The sequence below is a fragment of the Cylas formicarius genome, unplaced genomic scaffold, assembly GCF_029955315.1.
Source record: "Cylas formicarius isolate icCylForm1 unplaced genomic scaffold, icCylForm1.1 PGA_scaffold_6__28_contigs__length_40554024, whole genome shotgun sequence".
Taxonomy (NCBI): domain Eukaryota; kingdom Metazoa; phylum Arthropoda; class Insecta; order Coleoptera; family Brentidae; genus Cylas; species Cylas formicarius.
The window spans coordinates 463,446-489,105 of record NW_026844347.1 but is presented as its reverse complement, the minus strand read 5'-3'; the positions used below and the strand labels follow the sequence as shown (position 1 = coordinate 489,105).

General features: G+C 32.2%; 3 protein-coding genes across 6 annotated transcripts in view; 1 reads left to right on the top strand and 2 right to left on the bottom strand.

The window, feature by feature from the left end:
* Window positions 1–70: 70 nt before the first annotated feature.
* On the bottom strand, window positions 71–4,667 carry LOC132703423 (zinc finger CW-type PWWP domain protein 1-like). The gene is made up of 3 exons (XM_060672672.1): window positions 4,534–4,667; window positions 1,226–2,446; window positions 71–607 (listed from the first exon to the last, which is right to left on the bottom strand). The coding sequence occupies exons 2-3, from the start codon at window positions 2,435–2,437 to the stop codon at window positions 206–208; spliced, it is 1,614 nt and encodes a 537-aa protein (XP_060528655.1). The 5' UTR covers window positions 2,438–2,446; window positions 4,534–4,667; the 3' UTR covers window positions 71–205.
* Window positions 4,668–5,127: 460 nt separating this feature from the next.
* Window positions 5,128–11,511, top strand: LOC132703862 (7SK snRNA methylphosphate capping enzyme bin3-like). Of its 2 annotated transcripts, XM_060673377.1 has the most exons (6): window positions 5,128–5,277; window positions 7,875–8,758; window positions 9,601–9,887; window positions 9,942–9,997; window positions 10,503–10,721; window positions 10,855–11,511. In XM_060673377.1, the coding sequence occupies exons 2-6, from the start codon at window positions 7,887–7,889 to the stop codon at window positions 11,332–11,334; spliced, it is 1,914 nt and encodes a 637-aa protein (XP_060529360.1). In that variant the 5' UTR covers window positions 5,128–5,277; window positions 7,875–7,886; the 3' UTR covers window positions 11,335–11,511. The 2 variants fall into 2 exon arrangements, with proteins under 2 accessions (XP_060529360.1, XP_060529359.1); XM_060673376.1 differs by having other exon boundaries at window positions 9,601–9,997.
* Window positions 11,512–13,019: 1,508 nt separating this feature from the next.
* The window catches only part of LOC132703812 (echinoderm microtubule-associated protein-like CG42247), a 58,118-nt gene continuing 45,477 nt past the window's right edge, over window positions 13,020–25,660 (bottom strand). For all 3 annotated transcript variants that reach the window (XM_060673298.1, XM_060673299.1, XM_060673300.1), the window contains 9 exons: window positions 24,078–24,215; window positions 23,438–23,698; window positions 23,252–23,380; window positions 20,812–20,940; window positions 19,769–19,931; window positions 16,949–17,131; window positions 16,396–16,491; window positions 15,517–15,631; window positions 13,020–15,458 (listed from right to left, as the gene is read on the bottom strand). In XM_060673298.1, the coding sequence (XP_060529281.1) occupies window positions 15,305–15,458; window positions 15,517–15,631; window positions 16,396–16,491; window positions 16,949–17,131; window positions 19,769–19,931; window positions 20,812–20,940; window positions 23,252–23,380; window positions 23,438–23,698; window positions 24,078–24,215 (1,368 nt within the window). In that variant the 3' untranslated portion in view covers window positions 13,020–15,304. The remainder of the gene's footprint in view (window positions 15,459–15,516; window positions 15,632–16,395; window positions 16,492–16,948; window positions 17,132–19,768; window positions 19,932–20,811; window positions 20,941–23,251; window positions 23,381–23,437; window positions 23,699–24,077; window positions 24,216–25,660) is intronic.

Below are 25,660 nucleotides of genomic sequence, written 5' to 3'. Positions count from 1 at the left end.
TAATAATCCTTTCTGTCATTCATTGAAAACCACGATGTATTTTTAACGTTTTTTTATTAACAACTTTTGATACAAATATTATAAATAGACTAAACAATCTAAACAAATTATATGCAATTCTGAAGACTGTTTAAGATATGTCCATTATTAAAAAACAAAAATATAAACCAAATTAGGCAATAACTTGCGAAATATTTGCAGCAAATTAAAAGAGGTTAGGTGAAATATCAAGACAGGAAGTGTAATTATTATCCAAACAGTCCGTAATCATTTCGTCATAAATTTTTGCATTAATCAGTAATTGGTCATTTATATATTCATTGCTTTTAAAGTGTTTCTTCTCCGTGTTTTTATTTACTTTGCGTCTATTTTTGTTAATACTGAAACGATTAACAAACCCGAACGTCTTCAGCCTATCTAATAGCTGCATTTTATACGCTTTTTGTGCAGTTTTGGTCGACATCTCCACCCTATGGCTATAAATACTCTTCTTTTTTGACAAAAAGCATTTGCTTCCTGCATTTATTTCAAATGATCTTAAATACTCCGTTTTAATCCAAGCTCTCGTTACTTGTTTAGTATCGAAAAATGTTACGTGGTAATAAGTCTAGAAAACCGAAAATGTATATGTTATTACAATAATACATTTATCCATGTCCCAAGATGTGATGCAGAAGATATAGCGCACGAGAACTGGAGAAATAACAGTTAATAGGGGCGTTTTTGAATAGAACTCCGCGTATATTGAAATCTGATCATAATTGTAAATATTTTTCTCTAATGAATTTCTTTTTGGAATTTTAATATTTTAAAAATGACACGCTGGGAAATGAAAAACTCGAATATTACTTCAAAAGTCTGTTTAACAATCCAAACACGAGCATTGATTTGGTTTGAAATAAGCAAAACGTTACTATTTAACCGTATTAGAGAAAAAATTATGGACGAAACTATTTAAAAAATAATTCAAAATGTGTCATTTAAAAAACTAATCAACTAACTGTAAACTATAGCTATTGCTTTCAACTTCTGTGTTTGTATTTTGGCACTGTTTTACCTCGCCTATATAAGTCTCAAAACAAAGTGTAAAAAATTAAGCTTTACCATTCCCTACTATATATAGAACAACAGTGTATCACCATATTTCGATTTTCCATTTATTTCTGATAAATTAATTGAATAGAATTGAAAAAATTGTGTCACCCTATAAAAAAAAGGCACTTACTGGTTCGTCAGAATCGTCCTCCAACCAATAATAATCCTCAATGTCAGGGTCATCTTCCACCATAGCTGGCCACCACGGATAACCCTCCATTTTAGCCCATACAATGCTTCCAGCATTGAACTTATTCCTAATTAATAATTGTTCAGTTTCTTTGCTCAATGGATATTCTGGATCGCTACATTTGTTATATTTTAAATCGGGGTTCATGTAACAGTACCATTTTTCAGGGAGGTCCAGTGGATCTTTGTAATCTGCTAAATAACGGATTTTATCACATATATCGCAATAAACATAAACTCCCACATCTCGTAGATTTTGGAGTTCAGTCATGCGATTTATAATTTGTTCATCAGTTTGTTTGTTGTCTCGAGTTTTGTGGGTTTCATTTTTATTTGCGAAACTGTCAAGCTTTTTCATCTTAGCTTTATCTTTATTTTTTTGTGAATCTGGAATGTTATTCTTTATTATATTATTTAACATGTCATGGTTTAGGCAGCTAGTCTCTTTTTGTTTTTTATTTTTATTATCTTTTGTTTTTCTTTTTGGGTTTGCTTGTTGGTAATTATCTTTACTCATATTGCGTTTTGCGCGTGGACTAGGGGATTGTAGAGGACGCAGTTTTTCTTGACTTAGTTGTAGGTTAGATTGCACCAACTTATCTAGTTCTTCTAACTGCAATTTACTTTTTTCACTCCACTTTTCCTGACTTAACTTCATATTTAATTCTGCCAATTCAATAAGTTCGTCCGATTTTGACTCTACTAAGTTTTTGTTTAGGTTTTGCTCAATTATTTTCTTCTTAGTTTTTTTAGTGGAAGGTTTTTCCTTGTAACCTAGTGCATTATCAACTTCATCGTGCTGTAGGATATTCCTTTTTGATTTTATTTCACCTGGAAACTGTCTCAATTTCTCTTGATTTGGAGCTTCCTTATCAACATTCCTAAATTGATCATTAGTTGAGCAATCCGGCATTACGGATACGTTGAATGAATGGACTTTAGTAAGTTCAACGTGATTGTTGATTTTATTTTTGTCTAGTTGAACACTACTATTTAATTGTGAAACCGTTTTGGTTGGTTTTGGTCGTAGATATTGATTCGCCTCATTGTTTCTTAGATTCTCTTTATAATCTTCTTTTAAGTAAATATGCATTTTTTTCGAATTTTCAAATGGCGAGAGAAGCGTTTTTTTGGGTTTTCTGAGCATAGGCATATTTTCGCACTGAAATCAATTAAGATTCAATTAAAAAGTTGACATTCAATATACCTATAGATAATACGATTTTATATACTATATCAATGTATTTTGGTTTGTTTGACAGGACTTTTAATTTCACGTGCATAAGAATATGGACGTGAAAAGAGTAGGGGAGGGTGAGGCAATAATTTTTTTTTGATTTTTAACCATCAAGTCGATTTATTTTTGACTAACTTTAACTAAATTTACCCAAATTTTGGCTTCTAAAAAAATTTATATTAGAAGAAAAAACGAAAAAAAAAATTGCGTAATTTTTGAGGTGAACCTCTTTGCCCCACCCTCCCCTACCCCAACTCTCGAACTTTCGTGCAAAAAAAATATCAAATTAATTGTATCTGGATTCTCCCTTCGGTTTTGAGATTTCGAGAAGTATTTCAGTGCAAAGTTATTTATTTAATTCCTCTTCATTCATCTTGCCAATAAAAAAACACTTTCAAAGTTTAAATATTGCTATTAAGAAAAGATCAGTGTGGTATTTAGATATTTATTTACTACCGACTAAAAATCTTTCAGTGCTAGAAAAGGAGTTATTTTATATGGGCATAACATTATCGTTGGGTATTTACAAAAAAGCATAATTCAAAAGTACTAAAGTAAAATTTAATGTGCAGTTCTTTTTAAAGGAACTTTTAATAACAATTTCCACGTATGTTGGTTTCCATGAACAGGGGACTACATAAGCTAAATAGATTTTATTTTGCTTTAGATTCCTGATAAAAAATATCGTGATTTCTAAAAGCTAAAATAGGTAATTTGACTAGGATAATTATTGTAAATTCGAGTATTCTAGGTACTATGTATTATAAAGGCAAAATAGTTTAAATGTGTGTAAATACAAAAACTTACTCAAACAATTGTTCGGAAGGTTTTTATTTATCTATTGATTTTTATTACAATTTACTTATCGTTTATTTCAGCATAATTATCGTATTGCTAATATTAAAATATTAACATTAAAATGTTTTTTCCGTTTTAAATTAGTGAATCTTTAGATAATTAACCATAAGTATTATAGATAGAAATAATATACAGGGAGTTTCAAAAACCGTCCCGGCAATTTCTAGGTTAATTAGCATAATAATAAAAATAACGTTAGTTTAGTTAATACACATGTTCCGAAAACGCCTCCTGGTACTGGACCGAGTTAATAAATTATTTGAAATAATTTTGATAAGTGAGAACGAACTATCTTATGTAAATTATTTTGAATTTAAATTTTAACCCATACAAAATTTAAGTTTTATTTAAGTAACTTAAGCCATTTTGGAAATAATAAAACAAAAAACAATTTTACAAAGCCGTATCTTTTAAGGGAGGAGTTTTTGGACTCAAATTAACTTCATTCTTTAATATTCTATTTACCCTAGAAATTAGCGAAGCGTTTTTTGAAACACCCTGCAGTATTCAACTTAGTCAGCGCCTGTTAAAATTTGTATACATTTTTTGTTCATGCAAGTACATAACACTTGTTTATATATATATATATATATATATATATATATATATATATATATATATATATATATATATATATATATATATATATATATATATATATATATATATATATATATATATATATATATATATATATATATATATATATATGTATATATATATATATATATATATATATATATATATATATATATATATATATATATATATATATATAACAAAATTACGAGATATAAGAGAATAGAGCAATCTATATGAAAAGTCTCCACAATAAATGCGTGATAATGTTATAATGCAATTCAACATTTTGGTATTTTCATGAGTTAATATCCGCCTCCTTGTTTTTTTCGTAAAGTCAATATATTTTTTCTTTAGATAAATGAATCGGAGGATTTAGATGATTTTTAAGAGCTCCCTGTGCCAAAGCACATGAAATAATTCAGGTACTACACTGTGCAAACGCGAAAGAAAAATTGATGAAAAACTTTTCTTAGCAAATTTAACATGCTAGGAGATAGTCACAGTATACGTTATTCAGATGATTGCTTGTAAATTTCTAAGAGTTCTAATTAGATATAGTTAATTTAACATACCTTTCCAAAGTTTATTTTCTTACGTAGAGACAAAACAATATTCGTGAAATTAACAAGATTCACTGATTTTATTTTAGAAACCCAATTACTTTTTCTTAGTCTTTTGGCAATTGTCACAGGTAACTGGATGAATTCATAAGGTACTTATTTGAACTTTGGAAGCGGAAGTCAGTTGTTTTCCCGCCTTTTATGGAGCTGTTTAAAATAAGTTATTGAAAACTATAAATTTGCAGCCATTTCTTTCACTAGGCGTAATCAGACAATCTCTGTTAATACATTTTCAGAGACTTTCTCCACAAATCTGTACAAATTTCAAGTTTGTGTGCGAAACTGAGTACTGCATTTATTACCTATGAAAGTTCCAATTTTCATTTGCTGCATATTTATGCACATTCCTAATCTTGGCATTAGTAAGATCTTGGAAATACTAGTTCCGGTAAAAAGATGTTTTAAATTCTTTTAACGAGATTTTTTTTACATTTAACCGTAACCCCACTGGAAAATGAGCATAAAATTAAGTTATTATTTGAGTGTATCTGATCGGCTCTTTTCGTCACTGGTCGCGATAAATCGTTGGATTGTTAAAATGGAGGCCAGTTTGGAAGCGCAGCGATTTGCAGTCGTTTCGATAGAACGTTGTTGGGCGGATGCGTAGAAACGTTACAGATTTTAACGGAAGTTAGAGTGGAATCTGTACCGAAAATTGCCTTTATGGTGCTCTTGAAGTCATAAGATAATTTTAAGGTGAGTAAATCCTCAATTATGAAGCTTTTGGGGCTTTAATTTAAATATAAAACATGTCCGTTCTCTTAGCTCTGCAGTGGCATACATGTTCAGTTTGCAGGGCATGCGCTTTGACAATTATTTCGCGGGAATCTTTATGGGGTATCCAAGTCTTCGAATTCCAAATTTTTTGTTTATTGCATGAACCGCAAATTGACAATTGGTGTGATCAAAACTAGAAAAATGATTATTTATTAAAATTATAGTCGTTATTGTTGTTTCTACTTCACGTGCAATACAAATAAGAACGATACACGAGCAATATTTTACTGCTCTTTTCTAATTTGCCGCTTTACATATAAAATATATTCTCTAAAAATATATATAGGTTCATTTTTGTTTTAATTTTTTTAAGTCAAGTAATCTTTAATAAATTATTACTTCCTACTGCGATAGGAACGAATAAGCAATTTTTTTAACTTGCCTTTTATTACGTTAACAGGTATTTTGCAGGTCCACTAAGCTTCAATTGTAAATTAAGTTGTAAAATCTGATTAACAAATTGGTTAGATTGTAGAGTAGCAAATATTTGTCAATGTTTATATGTTCAATAGGTAGGTATGTGATATTAAACTTGCACTTGTATTTTCGTTTGATCCAAAGTGAATATTTATTTTGGAAAGGACTTTGACTATTTAAACGTTTACTTTTTTACTATTTTACGCTCTTTTAATATAAGTACTGAGAGGTAGGAAGTCTTAAAGACGCGAAATCGTTTTTGATTGTGTGAGTAGCGCCGTTATTAAAATGCTAAAATATGACACCTTGTATATTTTATCATTTTTGTCTCCTGTGGTTTTTGATTTATTTGACATTTGAGAGAGCATGATAAATTTTACTTTTCCATAATTCAGATTCAAGATTTGAAATTAGTATATTTATCACTCCGTCACTCCGTAGAGGTACACATATATCCAATTTAATACACGGTCAAAGATGTACCATAATATTTGTTGGGTTATATTAGGGTTTTTCAGTAAGAAAACGCATATCGATTCATTAATTCGTATGCCCTTATATTTTTACGCCGTACCTATAGATTCAAAAATTGTAAACAAAAAAATGATGTTCTTTTATCAGAATTTATGAATGAATTAAAACATATGTAATTATCAAATTTACACAGGTTGATGTTTTTCTATTGAACAACTCTGCGTATAATTTTATTCGTACTACCCAATTATGCAGTGATCAGGTGTGCGCAAAATATCACTTTAAAACGCCGGTACTTTGGGAGCGACTTCTGCTCTCCGCTGGTGTTAAAACAAGCTCGTGACGAAAGTGTCGTTTATCAACTTGGTCCATAATATTTTATCACAAATTTACTAGACTAAATATATTTGAAGGAAAAAGGGTAAGCCACCTCCAAACATCAATTAGAGTAAATTTTATCTCATTAAGTTTTGTTCTTACGCCATTTTCATTTGAAAAAGTAAAATCTGTTTTCATTAGTTTTTGATTATTTTCTATTGAAGAAAATTTTTGAATACCAACAAGAATTATTTAAAAAAAATTGCTCTTTGTGGTATGTAATGTAATGTAAAACATATAATAGAATATATGTAGAAAGAAAAAGAAGAAAAGCTTTTTTTTAATATTTCATTTTTAATGTATATTAACATAAGGATTCTTGATCAAGGGAACAACTGTCTGACAATTCATATGTGAATCTAATATAGCAACAGGACACGCTATGCTCTGTGGGGTATCTAAAAAGCAGACTAGACTGGAGTAAGAAAAATCCAAATTTTAGAAGATATTTATCTCGCTCTATCAGCTAAATCATTCATACAAAATTCCTAAGAATTATTGAACAGTGTTTCTTAGATTAAGGAGGATATGTAGAAACCGTTTTGTGTTGAAGTAAAGCTTTGAATACCAACAAGAATTATTTCAAAAATTTTGCTCTCTTTGTGGTCTTTTAAAAAAATGTAAAACATAAAATAGATTGTATGCAGAAAGAAAAAGAAGAAAAACTTTTTTTTTTATATTTCCGTTGAATCATTAATTCCAAATTCCTAAGAATTATTGAACAGTGTTTCTTAGATTAAGATATGTAGAAAATGAAAACTTAAAGACTGTTTTTCAAGATAAAACACCTTGAAAATAAAATAAAGTATTTAAAGTGCCAATTAATTTTAAAGAAATTAATTAATTTAAATTCATAAGATTTTTCATTTATTATCGAACTCCAAAGTCTTATATAATAATAATAAGCAGAGTGGTGGATAATATATTAAATAGTAAATTACAATAGCAAAAGAAAATAAAAGAATATACAACAAATCTTTGCCCTAAAATGGTACAAATTAACAATACTTATCGAAGGATAGAGTACCAACACTAATTTGAATAAATCTTTTGGTCAGCTATACAGATACTGTTAAGAGAGCATATAGTTTATAAACTGTAGATCCACAATTTTTAACAACCAGATATTTAAATAATGTTGAGCAAAATAAACTTTATCGGAAAATAGAAACTGTTATTCATGACACACCAAGTTTTCGCTATGCACATTTTACTCTTTGATGCTACTAAATGCCTAAATCTTTTAGATCGCGGAGAAGATGTCCACTATTGAAGTTTTAGAACCCGCGGCGGTTAAATTGGAAGTTAAAGACGAAGTTAAAGTGCAACTGCCAAACAGTAAAAATTGTCCAAACAAATTTGGAGGAAACCATTCGAAGCGTAAAAATAAACACGATCGCTCTTCAAGGAAGCGGTCAAAGAGTTTCTCGGGATGCGGCATACTGATGAACGCGAAACCAGTACTGCCGACGAAATTCCTGCTCGGGGGCAACATAAATGACCCGTTAAACTTAAACAGTCTCCAGGACGAAGAAATCAACAGGGCGATGAACGCAGTAACGCCAAAGTCCTCCCCAGTACCCACCCCCCCCAGGAGAAAGATGCCTATCGATGTGATCATACCTCCGAATATGCCCGATCCACTGCATTTGATCGATTGCGAAAACGATGAGGAATACGAGCAGCAACTCTGTTCTCCAGTAAAAAAGGGCCGGAAGAAACGTCTGAAGAAACGCAGAACGATATCCGCTTCGACCGAATGTTTGGACGCGGATGCCAGTGGGAATTCTGAGGCTCGAACTCCAGAAGCCTCAACTGATTCAGCAAAGATTCCCGAGGATCCTGTTTGTGCCGATGTAAGACCGAAGACCTGCAGAAACCTGTTAATCAATTTAGGGAAAGATAAAAAGGAGAGACCAAAGAGAAAATCTGAAGAGGGTCCTCATCCAGTAAAAAAGTTTAAGAATTCAATGGATAAGATTGTAAGTCCGGTCATACCGCAACCAGGGGCGTGGCCAAAGAGATCAAATTCAGTAAAGTGGGCGAAACCACGACAAAACAAGATCCGAGATGAACAGATGCCTATTTTTAAGGAAAAGAACAAGAAGTTTCAGTATGGGAACTACGATAGGTAAGTTAGCTTGGGGGGTTAGGTTTCAGGTTATTGTGTGCAGCCTTACGTTGCGACCAGTCGGTTTAGAGCTGTCGGGGGGACATTTTGTCTGGTGTCGGAGCACTCGCGTGGTTTGCGTCAAAGGACAAAAATTGTTTCAGCATAAAAAGTTAATGTGAATATTGTTTCCTACTGAAATACCGAATCAAATACAGCAGTTGGGATGATAGTGTCTCAAAATCACAACCAAGAAATGTGCTGAAATATAATATATTCGGAAAACTCTAGTTGATGGGAAAATCAATATATAGACAATTTAAAGGAATAAAAAAATTTAAAAAATAATAAATAAAGCCCATGAAATCTATTTAAATCGCTTTTAATGAACAATGAATAATGTTTTTTTTTTTAGAGATTCTTTATTTATTTCTGTTAATTTTATTTATTAATAAAAGGGAAGGCTTTAGCTTGAGTTAAAAAATTATGAATGACTAAAAAAGGGTTGTTAAATTATTATTGTTACTTTTAGTAACTCTAGTGATAGTCCGTATTACGGAAATGAAGCGATTTAGGAGAAATACTTAAAAAATTTTTTAATAAAAAATAGTTTCCTATCAACCCTCAGAGTTTGCTCCCGAAAGTCTGGTCCGCCCTGTATATTTTTTTTTACCATAAAGATATTTTCTTATTTATTTTAAATAAACAGATTTAAAGTACTTTGATCTAGATAGATTGTGCTAATAATAAAGTGAATTAATATTTAATCATGCAAATGGATTTCCGCTTTTTGGCCAGTTTATTTGCAACGTCGTTGATGATTTCATTAGATATTGTCGAGTGTGAATCTCATGTATTTGCAGGTATTACGGTTACAGGAACCCTAACAATGAAGTAGATCACAGACTCAGAGTATTTTCACATCACCCATACTTGTTTGAAAACAAAGATATTTTAGACATAGGCTGTAACATAGGTCATGTTACATTATCCGTTGCTCGAGACTTCGGAGCCCGTAATATTACTGGCATTGATATTGATCCAAGATTGATAAACATAGCAAGGAAGAATGTCAAACATTATGTTAAAACATCTGAAAATTCTCCCAATAATACCCCGGAAGCAAAAAATACTCAAATAAAAAGTAGCAGTGAGTTTTTCCCTATTTCTATGCCTATATTATACGGAACAATTGACATTCCAGGATTTCACGATACGCACAAAGGGCGGGGCTTCCCTAACAATGTCACTTTTAAGCAGGTGAGTTGCTATTTCCTAGTTGCTATAAGCAGGTAATACTATTGAATTGCGTTAATATATATCTTTTTAACCTGTCTGTAGCGTTAGAGAACAAACCTTCATTTGCTTGTCGAACTACAATATCGTTATTGTAATATTCAAAGGCTTATCTCAAAAATTATGTTTAATTAAAAAAAAACACCTGGTGCAACGCAATAATAGTTTTTTTTAAGCACCAATAGCGAAAAAATACTTAGTAATTTTACGAATACATATTGCAAATTAAAAACAAAATTGGCGGCGTATTTTATGAATTAAATTAGCCGTGTTTTGTTGCATCTGAGTTTCTTTCATTTACAAATTTTTTGGTACCAACTTTTCTATTGATTTATATTAATCTTGGGGCTGGAAATACGAAGTAGTACAGTAGTGTTAAAAAACTTTTTTAAAAATTATTTTAGATTTTACTTTATATATTTGTTACTTAAGATTTATCCGGAAATGCCTACATAAGATTTATTTTTAGTGCAATTATGTTTTGGAAGATGAGGGTCTTCTGGCTTTAGAACAACCTCAGTTTGATGTGATTTTGTGTCTGAGCATCACAAAGTGGATTCATTTAAATTGGGGCGATAATGGTCTTAAGCTTTGTTTCCGTAGGATGTATGAGCAGTTGAGACCGGGCGGAAAATTGATTCTGGAACCTCAAAATTGGGCCAGCTACAAGAGCAAGAAAAAACTTACTGTAAGCTTATTTAAATTACATATTATGTTTTTGGTTATGTTTAAGTAATGTTTTTTCTTTTTCTTCGGTTCTATCTATTTATGTTGAACCTAATAATTGAACGGTACTGATAATTCTGTCGTTTTAATTCCAGGAAGTAATCTATAAGAACTACAACACAATAGAATTTTTCCCAGATAAATTTCGGGAGTACCTCTTGTCGCCGGCTGTTGGCTTTGCGAAGAGTGAAATTCTGGGGTATCCTCAGCACAAAACTGCAGGCTTCCGGCGATCAATTCAAGTTTTCACCAAAAGCACAATGTTTCCCAGTGAGAGAGCAACTCCGAGTAACCCAACAAATAGTGGATCCTATAGGGGATTCACAGATAAATATGAATCTCAAAACAGTGAACTAAACATCGAACACGTTTACACAAATATGCTCGAGGGTCGGTATTGTGAGTGTTCCGATGACACCAATGAAATTAATAAACAAATTTGTGAGAATTTAAATGAGGAAGCGAAAATTATGGATTTGAAGTGTGGTCTAGGGGATAGGACTGAGGGTACCTCTAACCTCAGCAAGATTGAAGTTTCACAGAGTTCACAAAATCGATTGATGGATAATACTTAAGCCGCCAATTGTCGTATGTTTTTGTACAAATTGTTTAAAAGATTGTTTTTATCAATTGTTATTTAATTTATGTAAATATGAAAAATTGCTTTAAAGGTATTAATAATAATATAAGTGGAGTGTGAAGCTTTAGTTAATATTTAAAAGATGTTTATTCCTGTGACAGTAGAAAAACAATGAAAATGACTTTTTTTTATATGTGTTTCCTTCACCTTAATGCATATAGCGCATGGCATTTTAGGTTAACGTCTTAAAGTTCCACTTTAAGAACCAAAAGTCGGTTCCGTCATGACTTACTTTGTTCTAAATTATTTAAACACTGGTGATATCATTATTAGTAATACCCATGTTATTACTCAATTGAATCATAGAAGTTTTAATTGGTATCAATGAGATCAAAATATTAATTTGAATTTGTTTACTAGAAATTTATATTGACCCAATTTTTTTCTGTGTATGCACACGAAACAACATTTTCCCGCTAAAAATAATGTCATGGAACTACCATACCATAAACGTGTATACATACTCTTGGAAGTCTTACCGCAGGCCTACCTCGCTTGGGTTTCTCTTTGTAACCTTCAATAAGTGGGTGGGATTTGTGCAGAGTTTTTTCCGTGAGATTCCTTGATTATTATTAGTCCATTAGTCTTAAAATGCAACAGTAAAGTAAAGGTAACATCGTAAATACGACCTTATCCTTCTGCTACACGTGCTGAAAAGAATGGTCCCTTCCGTTTTACAACAGCCTGGGCTTAAACTCATTCCAAAGTCAAAACCATAAAAGGTTGTAAAAACGATATATCTTTTGGTGAATTCTATTATACTAATTTTGTAGATATTTTTTAGCAAAGCTATACCGGAAAATTAGTTTACAAAGGAAGAAAAGACATCATGTATAAACTTCAAATAGCAATTTATTAACTAAGACAAAAACAAATGCAAAAAATTGCTTTATCGAAATGACTATAATTGAACTACAATGAAAGCCACATATGTTTATCAGATGGAATTATAGTATATACAATTCTTTGTAAAAAATTAATTTCTTAAAGTCGGGTCTATTTCTAGCGGACTATAAACAGAGCGAGCTACTTGTGCAAAATTGTGTGTTATTTAATAAGAGTTACAGAGTTTCCCTTCATAACCAAAATGGTTTGTAAAAAACTTTGATTGAAATGTTATTTTAATTACCTAAGAATTAATATTTCGTTGAGGATCGGGAATTAGGTTTGACTTTGAATGTTTTGTATATACTGCCAGTTGGAGACTCGCCCTGTATATATACAGAATACTCCTAGTAAATATCTTATACAACTTTAATGAGATGATATATTATAATTTATAATTATGGACCGACCAATTGTAGAAGTTGACACTGATAATAAAATCATTGAGATCGTGCTGAATATCTTATGTTAGTGACTTATTAAGTAGTATTTTTATTTTTTATGTAAATGTTTTCCGGGACATTTATTTTCCTTCTGATTCTTCTGTTGATTCTTGTTTTCCAAGAGGTAATGAAAATAACTGAATTATGTATTAAATTAAGTATATATATATATATATATATATATATATATATATATATATATATATATATATATATATATATATATATATATATATATATATATATATATATATATATATATATATATATATATTATTTGAGTTTTCCGGCGGAAGCCGTCACTAGCATACGATGGTAAAAACAAACTTACAGTGTAAAAAGATCAGGTGGCTTGCAATATTATTTTATAAACTTTTTCTCCGATCTCCGATTCCCAACAATTGCAAATTGTTCTATAAAAACCATTGGATTCCCGGATATTATAGGTTATATATCCATGAATAACTGGTACAAGCTAGTTATTTTTGCAAAAAGCTTCTAAACTCTAGATACTTTATCTAGTAAGTATGGTATATCTATTGGCAGTTTCTCAATGTGTGCGAGAGATAGTCGCCTCTCGATTACTTTCTGGTCTCATTAGAGAATATACAGGGTGGTTCGCAGCTATTTTAGGCAAACCTGGAAAACTGGTTTAAGTGACATTTTTAGATAGATCCTAACATAGTCTGCTTTACACATTGATTGCACGTATTTAAATAAAAATCTATTTGCTGAAGGAAAGAAATCATTATATAGACACGGTGTTGTCGAAACAATTGTCATGTCATAATATATAATTTCGTGAAAATCTGAACTTTTAGTTCTTATTTACTTTCTAATTTGAAGTAAATTAATTGATTAGGTTGCTGCTGCTCCACCATTCTATCAACTAAACTAAATGGAATTAATTATAATTTTAAATGAACCCGAAAGCTCTTTTGAGGAGACCATCTCTCACATTTTCTTCGGGCCATTTAGGCACCGGTAATTTTTTCGTAATTTTAAAATAATACAGTTGCGCGTTTTTGAGGTATTATTTTATCTGTACATTGTTTGTCTAATTTAATTTCATCTAAAGTGGTTTTATTAACTCGTATAATGTTTTATTTGCATCCGTTTCGTTACGAAAATATATCCAACATTTCTGTAAAATCTATTATATACTTCGTAATTACTTGAGGTACTAAAAAAGTAAGAGGATAGGTAAAATAATGCGTTGCCGTTATTTTAGCGAAAGGTAGAGTTATTGCAAATTGTTTTCTCTGAACGACAGGCGGGTTCGTATAATGAAGAAGGCGGGTTTTTTTCTGATTTTGTAGGTAATATTTGAGGTAACCAGCGAAGTTTTAAGGCAGAGAGATTTTTGAAAAGAGAAAGACTCAGTTCAACACCTGAGAAGACAACGATTACTATCGATTTGTGATTTTGCTCCAGCACTCCCAATAATTACTATAACTATTATATAATTTGCCAAATTTTCAGAACAAAGAAGTCGAGGTTTATTTAGATAAATACATTCTTAACGTTGGCGTAGTTGAAGCGACAACTTAAATACCTATGTAACAACAAACGTATTAATAATAGTAATACAATTTGAATTACCCTGCATATTTGTGCCAATCGCACTGAAAAAAACTTTCAAGTTGTTTGCGGTAATTGTACAATTGTATTGTGTAGTTATACTACTTTAATAACAATGTTCCTGCCTGCAGTGGTTTTTTGAAAAAACTGGAACAAGACATAATAAAATTTCTGAGTGAACCTGTTATCAACCCACTACAGTTAATTTTAATCTCGCCAAGTCCTGAGTAGTGCGCGTCTCCCTGGGCTGAAATTTTTTATATCGATAATCTAGTTCTGCTTTCATTTTGAAAAATTGTGTAATATTTCGTACCTATTCGTTAAAGACCCCACATTTTTTAAAATGTTAGTCTATACTATAAAACTACAAAAAGGTTTAATGCAATTATTCCAACAAGTCAACAAGTTCTCTTTCAACGAGTACGCATAGGAAGGCACAGTGTGCACAATTTTAAGAATGAAACTCGAATTGAACTTTTCGAAAATTATATTTGCAATAAATTTAAGTTGTCTTGTGCGCTCTAACCGTGTGGCAATCTTATTGGATGTTTTCGTAAGTACAAAATCAGATTCAAATTGATCTTCGCCTGCCTTGGGAAAGAGAAAATGCTTTTCTACCGCATTCATAGAATCAGAAAGCTTCTCGAAAAATCTTGATATGGTTTTGGTTAGTTAAATATTAGTTTTATTGAGCCGCATAGACAAGAAATTGATATTGTCCATCGCCGTTCACATTAACAGGAACCTTTTTGGCAAACATCTTAATTTTGTTCGTACAAATTTAGTGTGATCTACTTATATAATTAAAGCATTGTATTCTTCACATTCTTCGGGCGCTCAACAATCACGGCGCCCTTTAGCCTAGTAATGCAAATTTAAAACCTCAAATGTCGTACTATCGCCATCAGATTCGAAATCTGATTCGTCTTCGCTTCTCTCCATTCGCCACCGATTCGTATTCTGTATCGCCGGCAGATACACAGGATTTGGTCTATGCTATTCTTCCGTGAGTTGCCATAACATTAAAGCGGCATCGGTACCGCCCACCGTTACGATATTCCGATCATTAAAGAGGAACCTCGCGCACGCCACGGTGCCGCTGTAGACTTTTTCTTCATTATATTCGGCTTTTGGACTCAGGCAGGGGTACCTACAATACTTAGAAAATTATAGGTATATCCGTTATTTCAACCCTGAGTGAAAGATACCTAAACAGTCTAAGATAACCATCGGTGTCACCGGTAATTAACAGATCATGGGCAGCTGATCTACTCGCCGTACTGATCAGGGAAGTCATCGGATAGAAACGATTGTTCCACATGCCTGAAAATAAATACATATTCTACACGAAAAATTCACTATTAGTGCTATTATATGCTCGAAAAACGCTATATCGAAAAAATTATATAGTGCTAAAGTTTTCTAAAAAATTAATAACTATTTTCGAAATCACTTGTAGTTTATTTCAATAATATATGCGCAGCGATGCGAAACTTAACTTGTTCAATACAAATTTAATTTAAACGCTCTTATTTTTTCAAAAGAAAAATATTTTTGAATTTTTCCCGGTTTAAGTTAGCATTTAAAAAAAAGGCAAATTCTGGACATAACGGATGCGAGACGTTATAGACCCATTTTTGAGATATTCAATATTTTCATGCCTTAAATAACGTGAATATTTCGAGGTCATTCTTTCTGTGATGCGTTTTTTCAGTTACCTTTCACTGTGTACTTTTGTATATATAATTTATGTTGACCTTAACGGAACCCTCCAAGAGAGATAATTTCATTGCTAACACAATCATGTTTTCATATAACATATTATACCAATGATTTGTAATTTACATGTTGTCATAGTGTACTCAGACTGGGCGGGTAATGTCATTAACCACTTGTTCGCATAAACCACAATTTTTTCATTTTTTATTTTTTTACCTATGCAAATATACTCGTAGATAATCGCCCGTCCCTGCTTTCATTTCAGCACCTTCTCAGCAAATTCGATTGAAAATATGCACTTCATGATGCGTTTTTTTTCGCACAGGGTATATTTACCTATGTTAACTAATAAAAACTACAAATTTTACCTGCAACCATAAATCCTACTGTGGAATTGTGCGTGTACCATTTAACATCTTTCATAGCAATTGGACTCTTCTCTGGCGATAACGATTTAACGTCCCCTAGAAAAAATATAAACGTTACGCTGTGCAGGGTTATTCCCGAAAACCGGTAAAAGAATAAAGTCTACTAAAATTGAATTTCTACTTCCCATGGTACTCCGGCTTCAGTTCAAAATGTTAAACATTCCGGCCTGTGTAGTATCCTATTTTTAATTTGTGTGATTTGTGCATTTTGTTTTCTTATACCTATCTCCTCAGTTTTGTGAAAAACATTAAATGATCTTGGCAGGTATTAGGCTCATATAATATGGTACTTGGTCGATGCCTTATATCACCGTCATTGTAAAGATTAAAGTATACCCCATAAATGTAAAATAATTTTTTAGAAAGGGATTTACTTTAAAACCTAACATTCATGATTAATCAGTAACTGCTAAATGGGAATATTTTTAAATGGAAGATTGCTGATATGTTTTTCTAATTTGTTTTTAATAGCTCTGCAGTAAAGTATTCTTACAAAAGGCTAGGTCGTAGTCGGCTGTCACTGTCTGCAAGTAATTGCTGTCAGAACTCCAGTCCATCTGCATTAGAGGCTGCGAGCCCCGGATCTTGTTTGATTTCTTGTAGGAGAAACCGTCGCGACTCACCCGAAATAGATAAATGCTTCCGTTCTGCGAAGCTATGGCAATCAGATCGCCAGCTAAAAAAAAAATTGTGGGTTAATATTTGTAGTTTTGGATATGGTAAATTGGGATCATTGTTTGCCGCTTTTGGGTCTAACAAGTTACCTCCAGAAGTTAACGCCTAGAACTGTTCGCTATTAAAAAAAATAGATGCTTTTTATTCTGATGATGAAATTTTTAATTATAATTTTAGTGTGTAATAACGATATGTTATAAATATTAATAAAGTTATATTAACTTTTTAACATAGTACAATTTTATCCTATAAAGAAATGTCTGATTTTAAAAATTGTAAATCGTATATCTTCCTAATTGGTCTATACAGGGTGCGGCAAAAATGTAGGCAGGGTTTCAAATAGTGGTTGTTCGGTTTGTAAAACCGGCAACACTGTGTACGCACTCCCGTTAGGCAGAGAAAAGTATGCAATTTTCAGTTATCGACATGGCTTGGAGCGGAGTGCATCGTGCTTTCGTTGTCGAGGAGTTTATTAGAAATGGGGAATCTGTAATAGCGATGCAGCGCGCCTTTCGTAATCAGTTTGATGTTGGTCGGCATGGCGCCGTTCCGGATGGAAGAACAATTCGTCGGTGGGTTTTAGACTTCAGGGAAACAGATTCTACGCTTAACCGAAAATCAACTGGGCTACCAAGGACAGTAAGAACGCCGGAAAATGTGAATGCAGTAAGAGTTTCCGTACAACAGTCTCCAAGGCATTCAGCTCGTAAGCATGCAGCTGCCTTGGGAATTTCCGATAGAAGTGTTCGAAGAATTTTACACAACTCCAAATGCATCCGTACAAAATGATGGTAGTGCAGCAATTAAGCGCAAAAGATTTTGAAACCCGTACAAATTTATGCCGGGATATTCTTCAAAACATTCCCAGAGGTCCTGTATTCATATCTAGCGGCGAAGCTCATTTTCACCTCTCGGGTACCGTAAATAAGCAAAATTTCCGTTATTGGTCAGCAAATAGTCCACAGGAACTTCATGAGCGACTTCTTCACAGTCTAAAAGTGTGCAAGCTCGGAGTTCAGCGTGTGGGGTCCTTACTTTTTCGAAGAAGATGAAATGACGGTAACAGTCAACGGAGATCGATATTTTGATATGCTTAACAATTTCCTGCGTCGAAAAGTGAACGAGATGAACAACGATCAAAGAGAACATCTTTGGTTCCAGCAGGATGGTGCTACATAGCACACAACGTGTCGTTCACTAAATCTTCTTCAAGAAATGTTCCTAAACAAAGTGGTGCCTTTACGGGGTGATCTTGGCTGGCCGCCACGTTCGGCTGATTTGTCGCCTTGCGACTTTTTTCTTTGGGGTTACCTGAAAGCGAGAGTTTTCACACATGGTCCGCGGACTTTGGAAGAATTAAAGGCAGCCATAAGACAAGAAATTGCCTCAATTCCCCAAGAAATGATCCATCGGGTAATGATGCGCTTCCGCGAGAACCTACAAGAGTGCATCGACAATAATGGCCGTCACTTAAAAGACATCATTTTTTAAAAATAACGTTCCTAAATGACATAAAATTTACATTTCAAAAATAATTTAAAAAAATGTTTGCTTTATATGATTCCGTTTTTATTAACATCCCAAATAGTACCTATCATTTTGCCGCACCCGTAGATATTCGGTGACCAGGAGGAGTAAACCGCAGATGAATTATTGGTTAGTTTTGTACAGTATAAACGAATTTTCTGCCTAAATAATAACAGGACATTTATGGTTTAGATACTTCATTTCTTTTAGTTATAACTTGCATTTTATGAGAACAAATATCCAATTAGCCAAAAAAATAATTAAATATGTTATTCTTTACCACTGCTCCAGTGTGCAGTTGTTTGCACAGAATGGTCAAAAAAGCGTGCAAAGTATTATTGTATGTCGAAAACTATTTGCTATTTAAACTTGAGCTTAAAAATCAACTTTTCAATTGATATTGAAATAATGCTTGTTTAACTTATGCCATACCATTTTGGGGACGCTCCAATTATACATATTAAATCTTTGCACCGCAGAAGAGTTGCCTTAGAGTAATGAATGACGAGCTTGAAGGACTGTTGTGAGCAAAAATTTATAGATTTTGACTCATACATGTATTTGCATACTTACCGGTTTCCTTAATATTAAAAGTAATATTAGTACAAGGTCAGTGTTGCTCACAAATAATTATTTTATAATAAAATTTATCAATATGCCACGGGATTGGAAATTTAATTTTCGAAGACTCCGTAAATGTATTACATTCTATTTTGAAGAAATGCATTTTATAACCTTCATAAATAACCAAACAATAATTTCTGTGGTACGATATAGTGTAATGTAGATACATTAGATATTCGCTGCAACTACTATATATGTTATCCGGTGCGTTGGGGCATTTGTCTAGTCCGTTTGTCGTGTTGACGTTAAGTACCTGCAGTACTAATAATGTAACTATCTAAAAACAAATATTTAGGTATTAAAAACATTCTTGCAAATATTTAACAAAATGTTTAGTTCAATTAGGGTTTTTGATTACTCAATTAAAAAAATGTTTAGGTTTCACCTTTTTGCAAACAAAAATAATTCTATTGTATTGTAATGTCCTGTTCTGTTTTGTGAGCAGCGTAAAAATAGCAGCAGTTTTTTTATTTTTTTTCCTACTTACTTGGATTAAAACCGACGCAATTCAACGGCGATCCACATACTCTTATTGTATTTACGATGGTACCCGATTCGGAGTTGATTATTATCAAGTGCCCTTCTGTGCTACCGGTTGCCAGGGCGACACCAAATGGATGAAAACTTAAAGATATGCATTCGAAAGATACCTACAAGTTTTGCTAATTTCAATTTAATTTATATTTGCCAGGATTAATCTAATATATAAGCAGTTTTTATACAGGGTTAACGAGACATATTGCGTATTAGAAATTTACCAGGATAGTTGGTTAGCTAGACACAGGAAATGACGTCAGGGTTACAGGACGTTCGATTACAAAAAAACGTTTTTTATTAGAAGGACATTTTTTGAGGTATCTTTGACAAGATTGATGTACATGCATTGCGGAAGAATACAAAGAATACAAGAATGGTAAATTTTATGTTAATTGAAACTTAATTTATTAAGATGTATTATTAATAAATGGCTTTATTTTATTAATTCAGAAATTCCTATACTTTTTTATAAAATTCAAATATTATAAAAAAAAACACAGGAAGTAGGTAGGTATCGACAAATTGTTTGAAAATTGTCAGAAAATAAGAATACATGCAAATTATACAAGGTATCTGAAAAACTATTTTATATTTAGTCTTCTAGTACACTTTCAATAAGCAATTGCGTGAATAACTTTGTAAATCAAATAGACAATGTCTAACTTGTCTGTGAAAAAGTTAGAATTTTTTGAATTTCGTTCATTCAACTAACCCTATTTCTTTTATATACCGAAAGCGGTTTATTGTTGAAATATATTTGGGGGTTTACACCAGTGCAGCTAGCAGAAGTATAGCAAAGTATAATTTTATCGATCAGTTATTTGGACCTTTCTATTGCATTCGTCCATTTAATTTAAGCCTAGGTTGATATAAAATTATATAAAACATAAATGTAAATGCAAGATACTCACCATAAGAATGGAAATGAAAAGCAAGTACTAGAACTTTACTTTTAACAACCGCCGCTACTATAGGGAACATAAATTTGCTCACCTGAGTTGTCCATATAAGTTTATTTTTTCGCCATAGTGCAATATTTTTGTCATGACCTGCCGTCGCGAATACTTCGTCGTCCGGATGAACTGAAAGACCCCAAAGTTGTCTGCCGTGTCCGAAAACAATCTGGAAATTACCGCAATTTAAACCTCAGCTGATGACTCGAATCATCAACATAAAGACGTCAAATACTAGCGATGCTATACGAGGATAACAGGTACGTACTTTTACACATTTTGTGATGGCTGTCACCAACCTTTTTTCTGTAATGATAAATATTTCACCTATTTTAGTTTCTTTTACTTAGTCGTTGGATAGTCGGATTTAAACCGTACTGGATACGGAATACGATTTACTTGTAAAAAGTTTTCAAATAATTTAATTTTAAGTAAGTAATGTTAAGTTGAGTACCTAAATACAAAGATCCGCAATACTTTTGGAAAATTGTACACTAAAGAATTAAAATACACGCTTTTGTTTTTATATGATTAAAAAATTGTGAACTACAAAGTGAATTATTCCGCAATAGCTCTAAATATATAGTTGATACATCACATCAATTAATTCCTCTGCTTCTTCAGTCGAAACTCTTTGCAGAAAGAGATAACAAAATAGCGAAACTAAATTGATCAAATATTGGTAAGCATTTTTTATAATAATTTGCTTCATTTATTTTTCCTTACTAGTTGCATCTAGTGACTATCAAAATAATTTCTATAACTGTTTTAATAATAACGTTAGTTGGGTTTTACCTTAAAAAAAAGTATTATACGTATGGTGTAAAATGTGCACCTGATGGCCATGATGAGGTTTGTGGCCAGTTAAATAAATAAACGAAACAGCGACCATTTGTTGTTTTGGAATTTATTGTCGTAGTCGACAATTGACAGGCAAGAATAAATCTGAGGAACTACTTATTAGAGTTGCAAGTAAAAATCTTTTTTTTTAATTTTTTTTTTACCCTCGTATTCGCATGAGCAGCATGTATACATGAGTGTTGTTATGAGCCGTATATACGTTGTGTCTTTAATTTGCGCACATCCATTAGAAGCGGTGAATGAAGGGTGACATCAGTGACGGCTCGTGTCGCGTTCTTTGAGCAGGCAGCGCTGAACTCAACATAAAGAACTTTAAAGTGTAGGTACAGTGTGTCTCGAAGTATATCGTCGTGGCTTTCAACGGACTCTCTCCCAACAACCAATAATGTAGTAACCAAAAAATGTAATGATTTTCAACCGATAAAGGATAGTAAACAAGAAGGAAAATATATTTCCTTGAAAACAGGTTTTTCCTACTTTGGAGATACTGAAAAGAAAGTTAGAAGAAGATAAAACCAATATAATTATTGGCCTTGCCAACAAATGGAAATGATTTAGCACAGATTGTGCACTTGGGGATTTAATTATCTTCTGGAAAATTAAAACAACCTAGAATAGATGTACAATTGACCTAGATGAGATTTGATGCTCACGACAAAGTATCCAAACCATGGATTGATTCTAGTAAAAAGTGTCAGTCAAAAGCACCTTCAAATAAAGGAAAACGCATCACTATGCACATGCTGGATCAGAAGAAGGACCAAACTGTTTGCTACTGCTTGCGAAGAATGTTAGCGTGGAACTTTTGAAAATTGCTATCACAGCCACAAAACACACCAAATTAATCAAGTACAAAAACTGAAATTCAATTTATTTTTTACAAAATGATCTTTATTTTAAATTCGGTTAGAGGAAAGGGCAACTTTTAGAAGTATGAAATTCATATTCAATTAAAAACAATATGTACCACATACATTTAGCTGAACAGATGGGATCTTCTTTTATAACTACTCCCACTTTAAGTAATAATATAACTGTTGAGAGCTGAAAAAATGCAACACATTCTAAAAATTGAAGATTCTTACATTTGCATACAAAATAACATTGTAATTAATTTTAATGGCGACTCTGAGAGGGAAACAGAAATATATTTTGAATAAAATTTAGGTAATTTTTGGTAACTTCTATATATCTAGTGTCATCGTATGTTCAGTTAGTAGTACTAATATCATTTTTATTATATCTAAATAAATATAATATAATATTTATTCTTTATAATTCAAAACATCTGGTCAGATGGTCTGATTTTTTATTGCCGTCGGTCCGCTATTGCGATAATTACCGTCAAAAGCCAAGACGATATACTTCGAGACAAAGTATACAACTAACTTTATATTGAGTTTTCCGAATTTGAGGACACAACTGTGGCTTTCTAACCTTTCTAAAATGAGGATGTGCGGAGGATTTTACCCGAGAGACGTATTTGCTACTATCTCGTGCCAACCCCCCCCTCAACACTTCTGCATGGGCGAGAGTTTCAAGATTCTATTAAAGATAACACTATTTATTTAACAGATATTTATTTCTAGCGGATCGAGATATTCTTTCATCACACTCACCTGATTAAATCGCCTTTGGAGAGAACCTTCGAGGATGTTATTTTTAGTTGTACCCACATATATGTTCCCATCGTTTCGTCCAGGTCGTTGCGGATATATTGACCTAATGCCCCCGAATAGTTCCGGAAGCTTCAAAAATTCGATTTGCAATATAATGCCGTTTTTTAAAAGACTGTAGGTTCACACCTTTGTATCCGTGATCTTCTTGTAGTTCTGCAATGAATCCCATGCCGCTATCCTCCTATCTTTTTCACCTCCCGAGAGCAAAGTGCCCTCTGAGAGCATCACCAGGGCCCCTACACCTTTGTTGTGGGCCTCATATTCCATTCTCACGAAATAAGCCCCATCGGCGTCGACGCTGTAAACCGTTATGAAACCGTCACTGTCTGCCGTGATGACGTCGCCGTCTTGTTCGAACTGTAGAGAGGTTATAAGTGTCCTAGACGGCTGGAAAAGGTGAAAAACTTTAAAAATATACGTTTTGGAAGAATAGCTAAACTGTGTTTTAATATTTTTTTAGAGATCTAATTATCGGAGACAGTAAAATGCACACAAATTATGTATTAGTAGAGTCGAGAACACTTTGCCCAAACGCTCTTAAATTTATTTACTGACTTTACACCGAAAAGAGACCGAAAATCTTAATTAAAATAAATTAAAATCGGTGGTTAATGAATCCGGTGGTGATATTCATATTCCTATATCATATATATAAATCACTGCTTTTTCAGATCAGATTTTGTTTTCTGTTTTGCTAGATTCTACATAAACAAGAATAGCACGTTGACGTTGTACAAGAGAAAAAAATCAATGCTAAAACGCTCACCGGTTTGATTATATCAGTTCGTTCAAAAAAGCCATCTTTTCGCCTATTCCAAAACGTAAGGTGGCCCTTTCCGTGAGTTATCATGAGGTTATCGTCCAATGGATGGAAGACAGCGCCAGTCAATTCTTCTTGTAAAGTCTGGAAAAAATGAATTTTTATACTCGTTTGCAGCATACAAAATTCAAGCAACCATAGTAATTAGATGCATAAATATACACTGAAAAAACTACAAGAAGTTAAGAGAAATAATATTATCTAATCCCAGGACAGAAAAATCCTTAATAGGAAGTGTATAAAGTTCCACTTTAGTGTATTAAAATTTTATTATTTCATAATTCAAAAATTGTTTTTCTATATATCAATATTTTTCAAAAGATTTTCTAAAAGATTAAGGCAAAAATTATGCTTCATTTATTTGGAATTTATTTTTATGCACTTTGTATAGTTGCTGTTTCTTTAATTTTTTTGTAAACAATTCTACTTTTACGATAAAATTTTTGGTTTTTGATGATGAATTTAAGTTACCAAAAAATATTGCATCTTTACCATCCTGTTAAACATATTAAAAATTAAGATTTAAATTTAATTTGCCCCTAGTAAACTAAAAAAAAAATATTTAAATTTTATGAAAAATTATTATATTCAATAACCAACAATAATTCTACTTTTTCTCACAGTATCGTTCAGGATATGCAAATGGGAACCAAAAAAAAAACCTTGTAATCTTATTTTTTTTATTCTTATTTGTAATTATATTACTTAAATATTTTTCCTATAAAGCTTTTATCTAGAAAATTTCGTTAAAAAGTAACAACCTATTTTTGCTTTTCCTACATATTTTCAATACGAACAAGAGACAACACTTAAAATTGTTAGTATTCATTTATGCAAATATTCTCTACACCGTAAAAGCATTTTCATAGAATTTTTCTAAAAAAAATATTGCGCCCGCGGTTGATTGTAACGGCCGGGGTATTTTTGGTCTTATTTTCTTCAAATTAATACTTGTGCGTCTCTAGAAAAATTTCCGATTTTCCAATAAAACTTAAACGCCATCTAGAATCACATTTACATACTTGATTGAAATCCCGTTTAAAATTTCACATCAGACTTGTGATAAAAATTTTGACATTATCTACATGAATCAATCAATCAATCAATAAAATCAATTTGATACGAACTTGCATACATATTATGTGTAAATAATTCATTGCCCGTTTCTTAAATTGGCGATTTTAAGGAAAATTGCTTTCAGCCCATCGATTTTCAATTTTAGCATTTAAAAGATACTTTAAAAAAACGAAAAACATAAAAAAAATCTTTAAGCCTAAGGATTTATAGCTTGAAAACTTTTTTAATTTTTATATGACTTGACCACGAATTAAACTAATACACAACATTAAAAGGTAAATTAGTTACAAATTTTTTGGAATAAACTTTTTTGCATCTATTTGCAAATTATTCATTTTCGATTATTATAAACATGAGATGCAAGTTTGGGTCGATAGTTCAAAATTTGCATAATGATTTTTCATTTTATTGCGAACCCCTCGATTCGCGTGTCCGGATCGTTTATTATTTTG

What these genes read in the sequence shown, in the direction of transcription:
- LOC132703423 (XM_060672672.1), bottom strand. Translation starts at nt 2,437, where the DNA reads ATGCCTATGCTCAGAAAACCCAAAAAAACGCTTCTCTCGCCATTTGAA. An exon ending in AGGACGATTCTGACGAACCA is followed by an intron (nt 608 to 1,225) that starts GTAAGTGCCTTT and finishes TCGGTTTTCTAG; the next exon opens with ACTTATTACCACGTAACATT.
- LOC132703862 (XM_060673376.1), top strand. Translation starts at nt 7,887, where the DNA reads ATGTCCACTATTGAAGTTTTAGAACCCGCGGCGGTTAAATTGGAAGTT. An exon ending in CAGTATGGGAACTACGATAG is followed by an intron (nt 8,759 to 9,600) that starts GTAAGTTAGCTT and finishes ATGTATTTGCAG; the next exon opens with GTATTACGGTTACAGGAACC. An exon ending in ACAATGTCACTTTTAAGCAG is followed by an intron (nt 9,998 to 10,502) that starts GTGAGTTGCTAT and finishes ATTTATTTTTAG; the next exon opens with TGCAATTATGTTTTGGAAGA.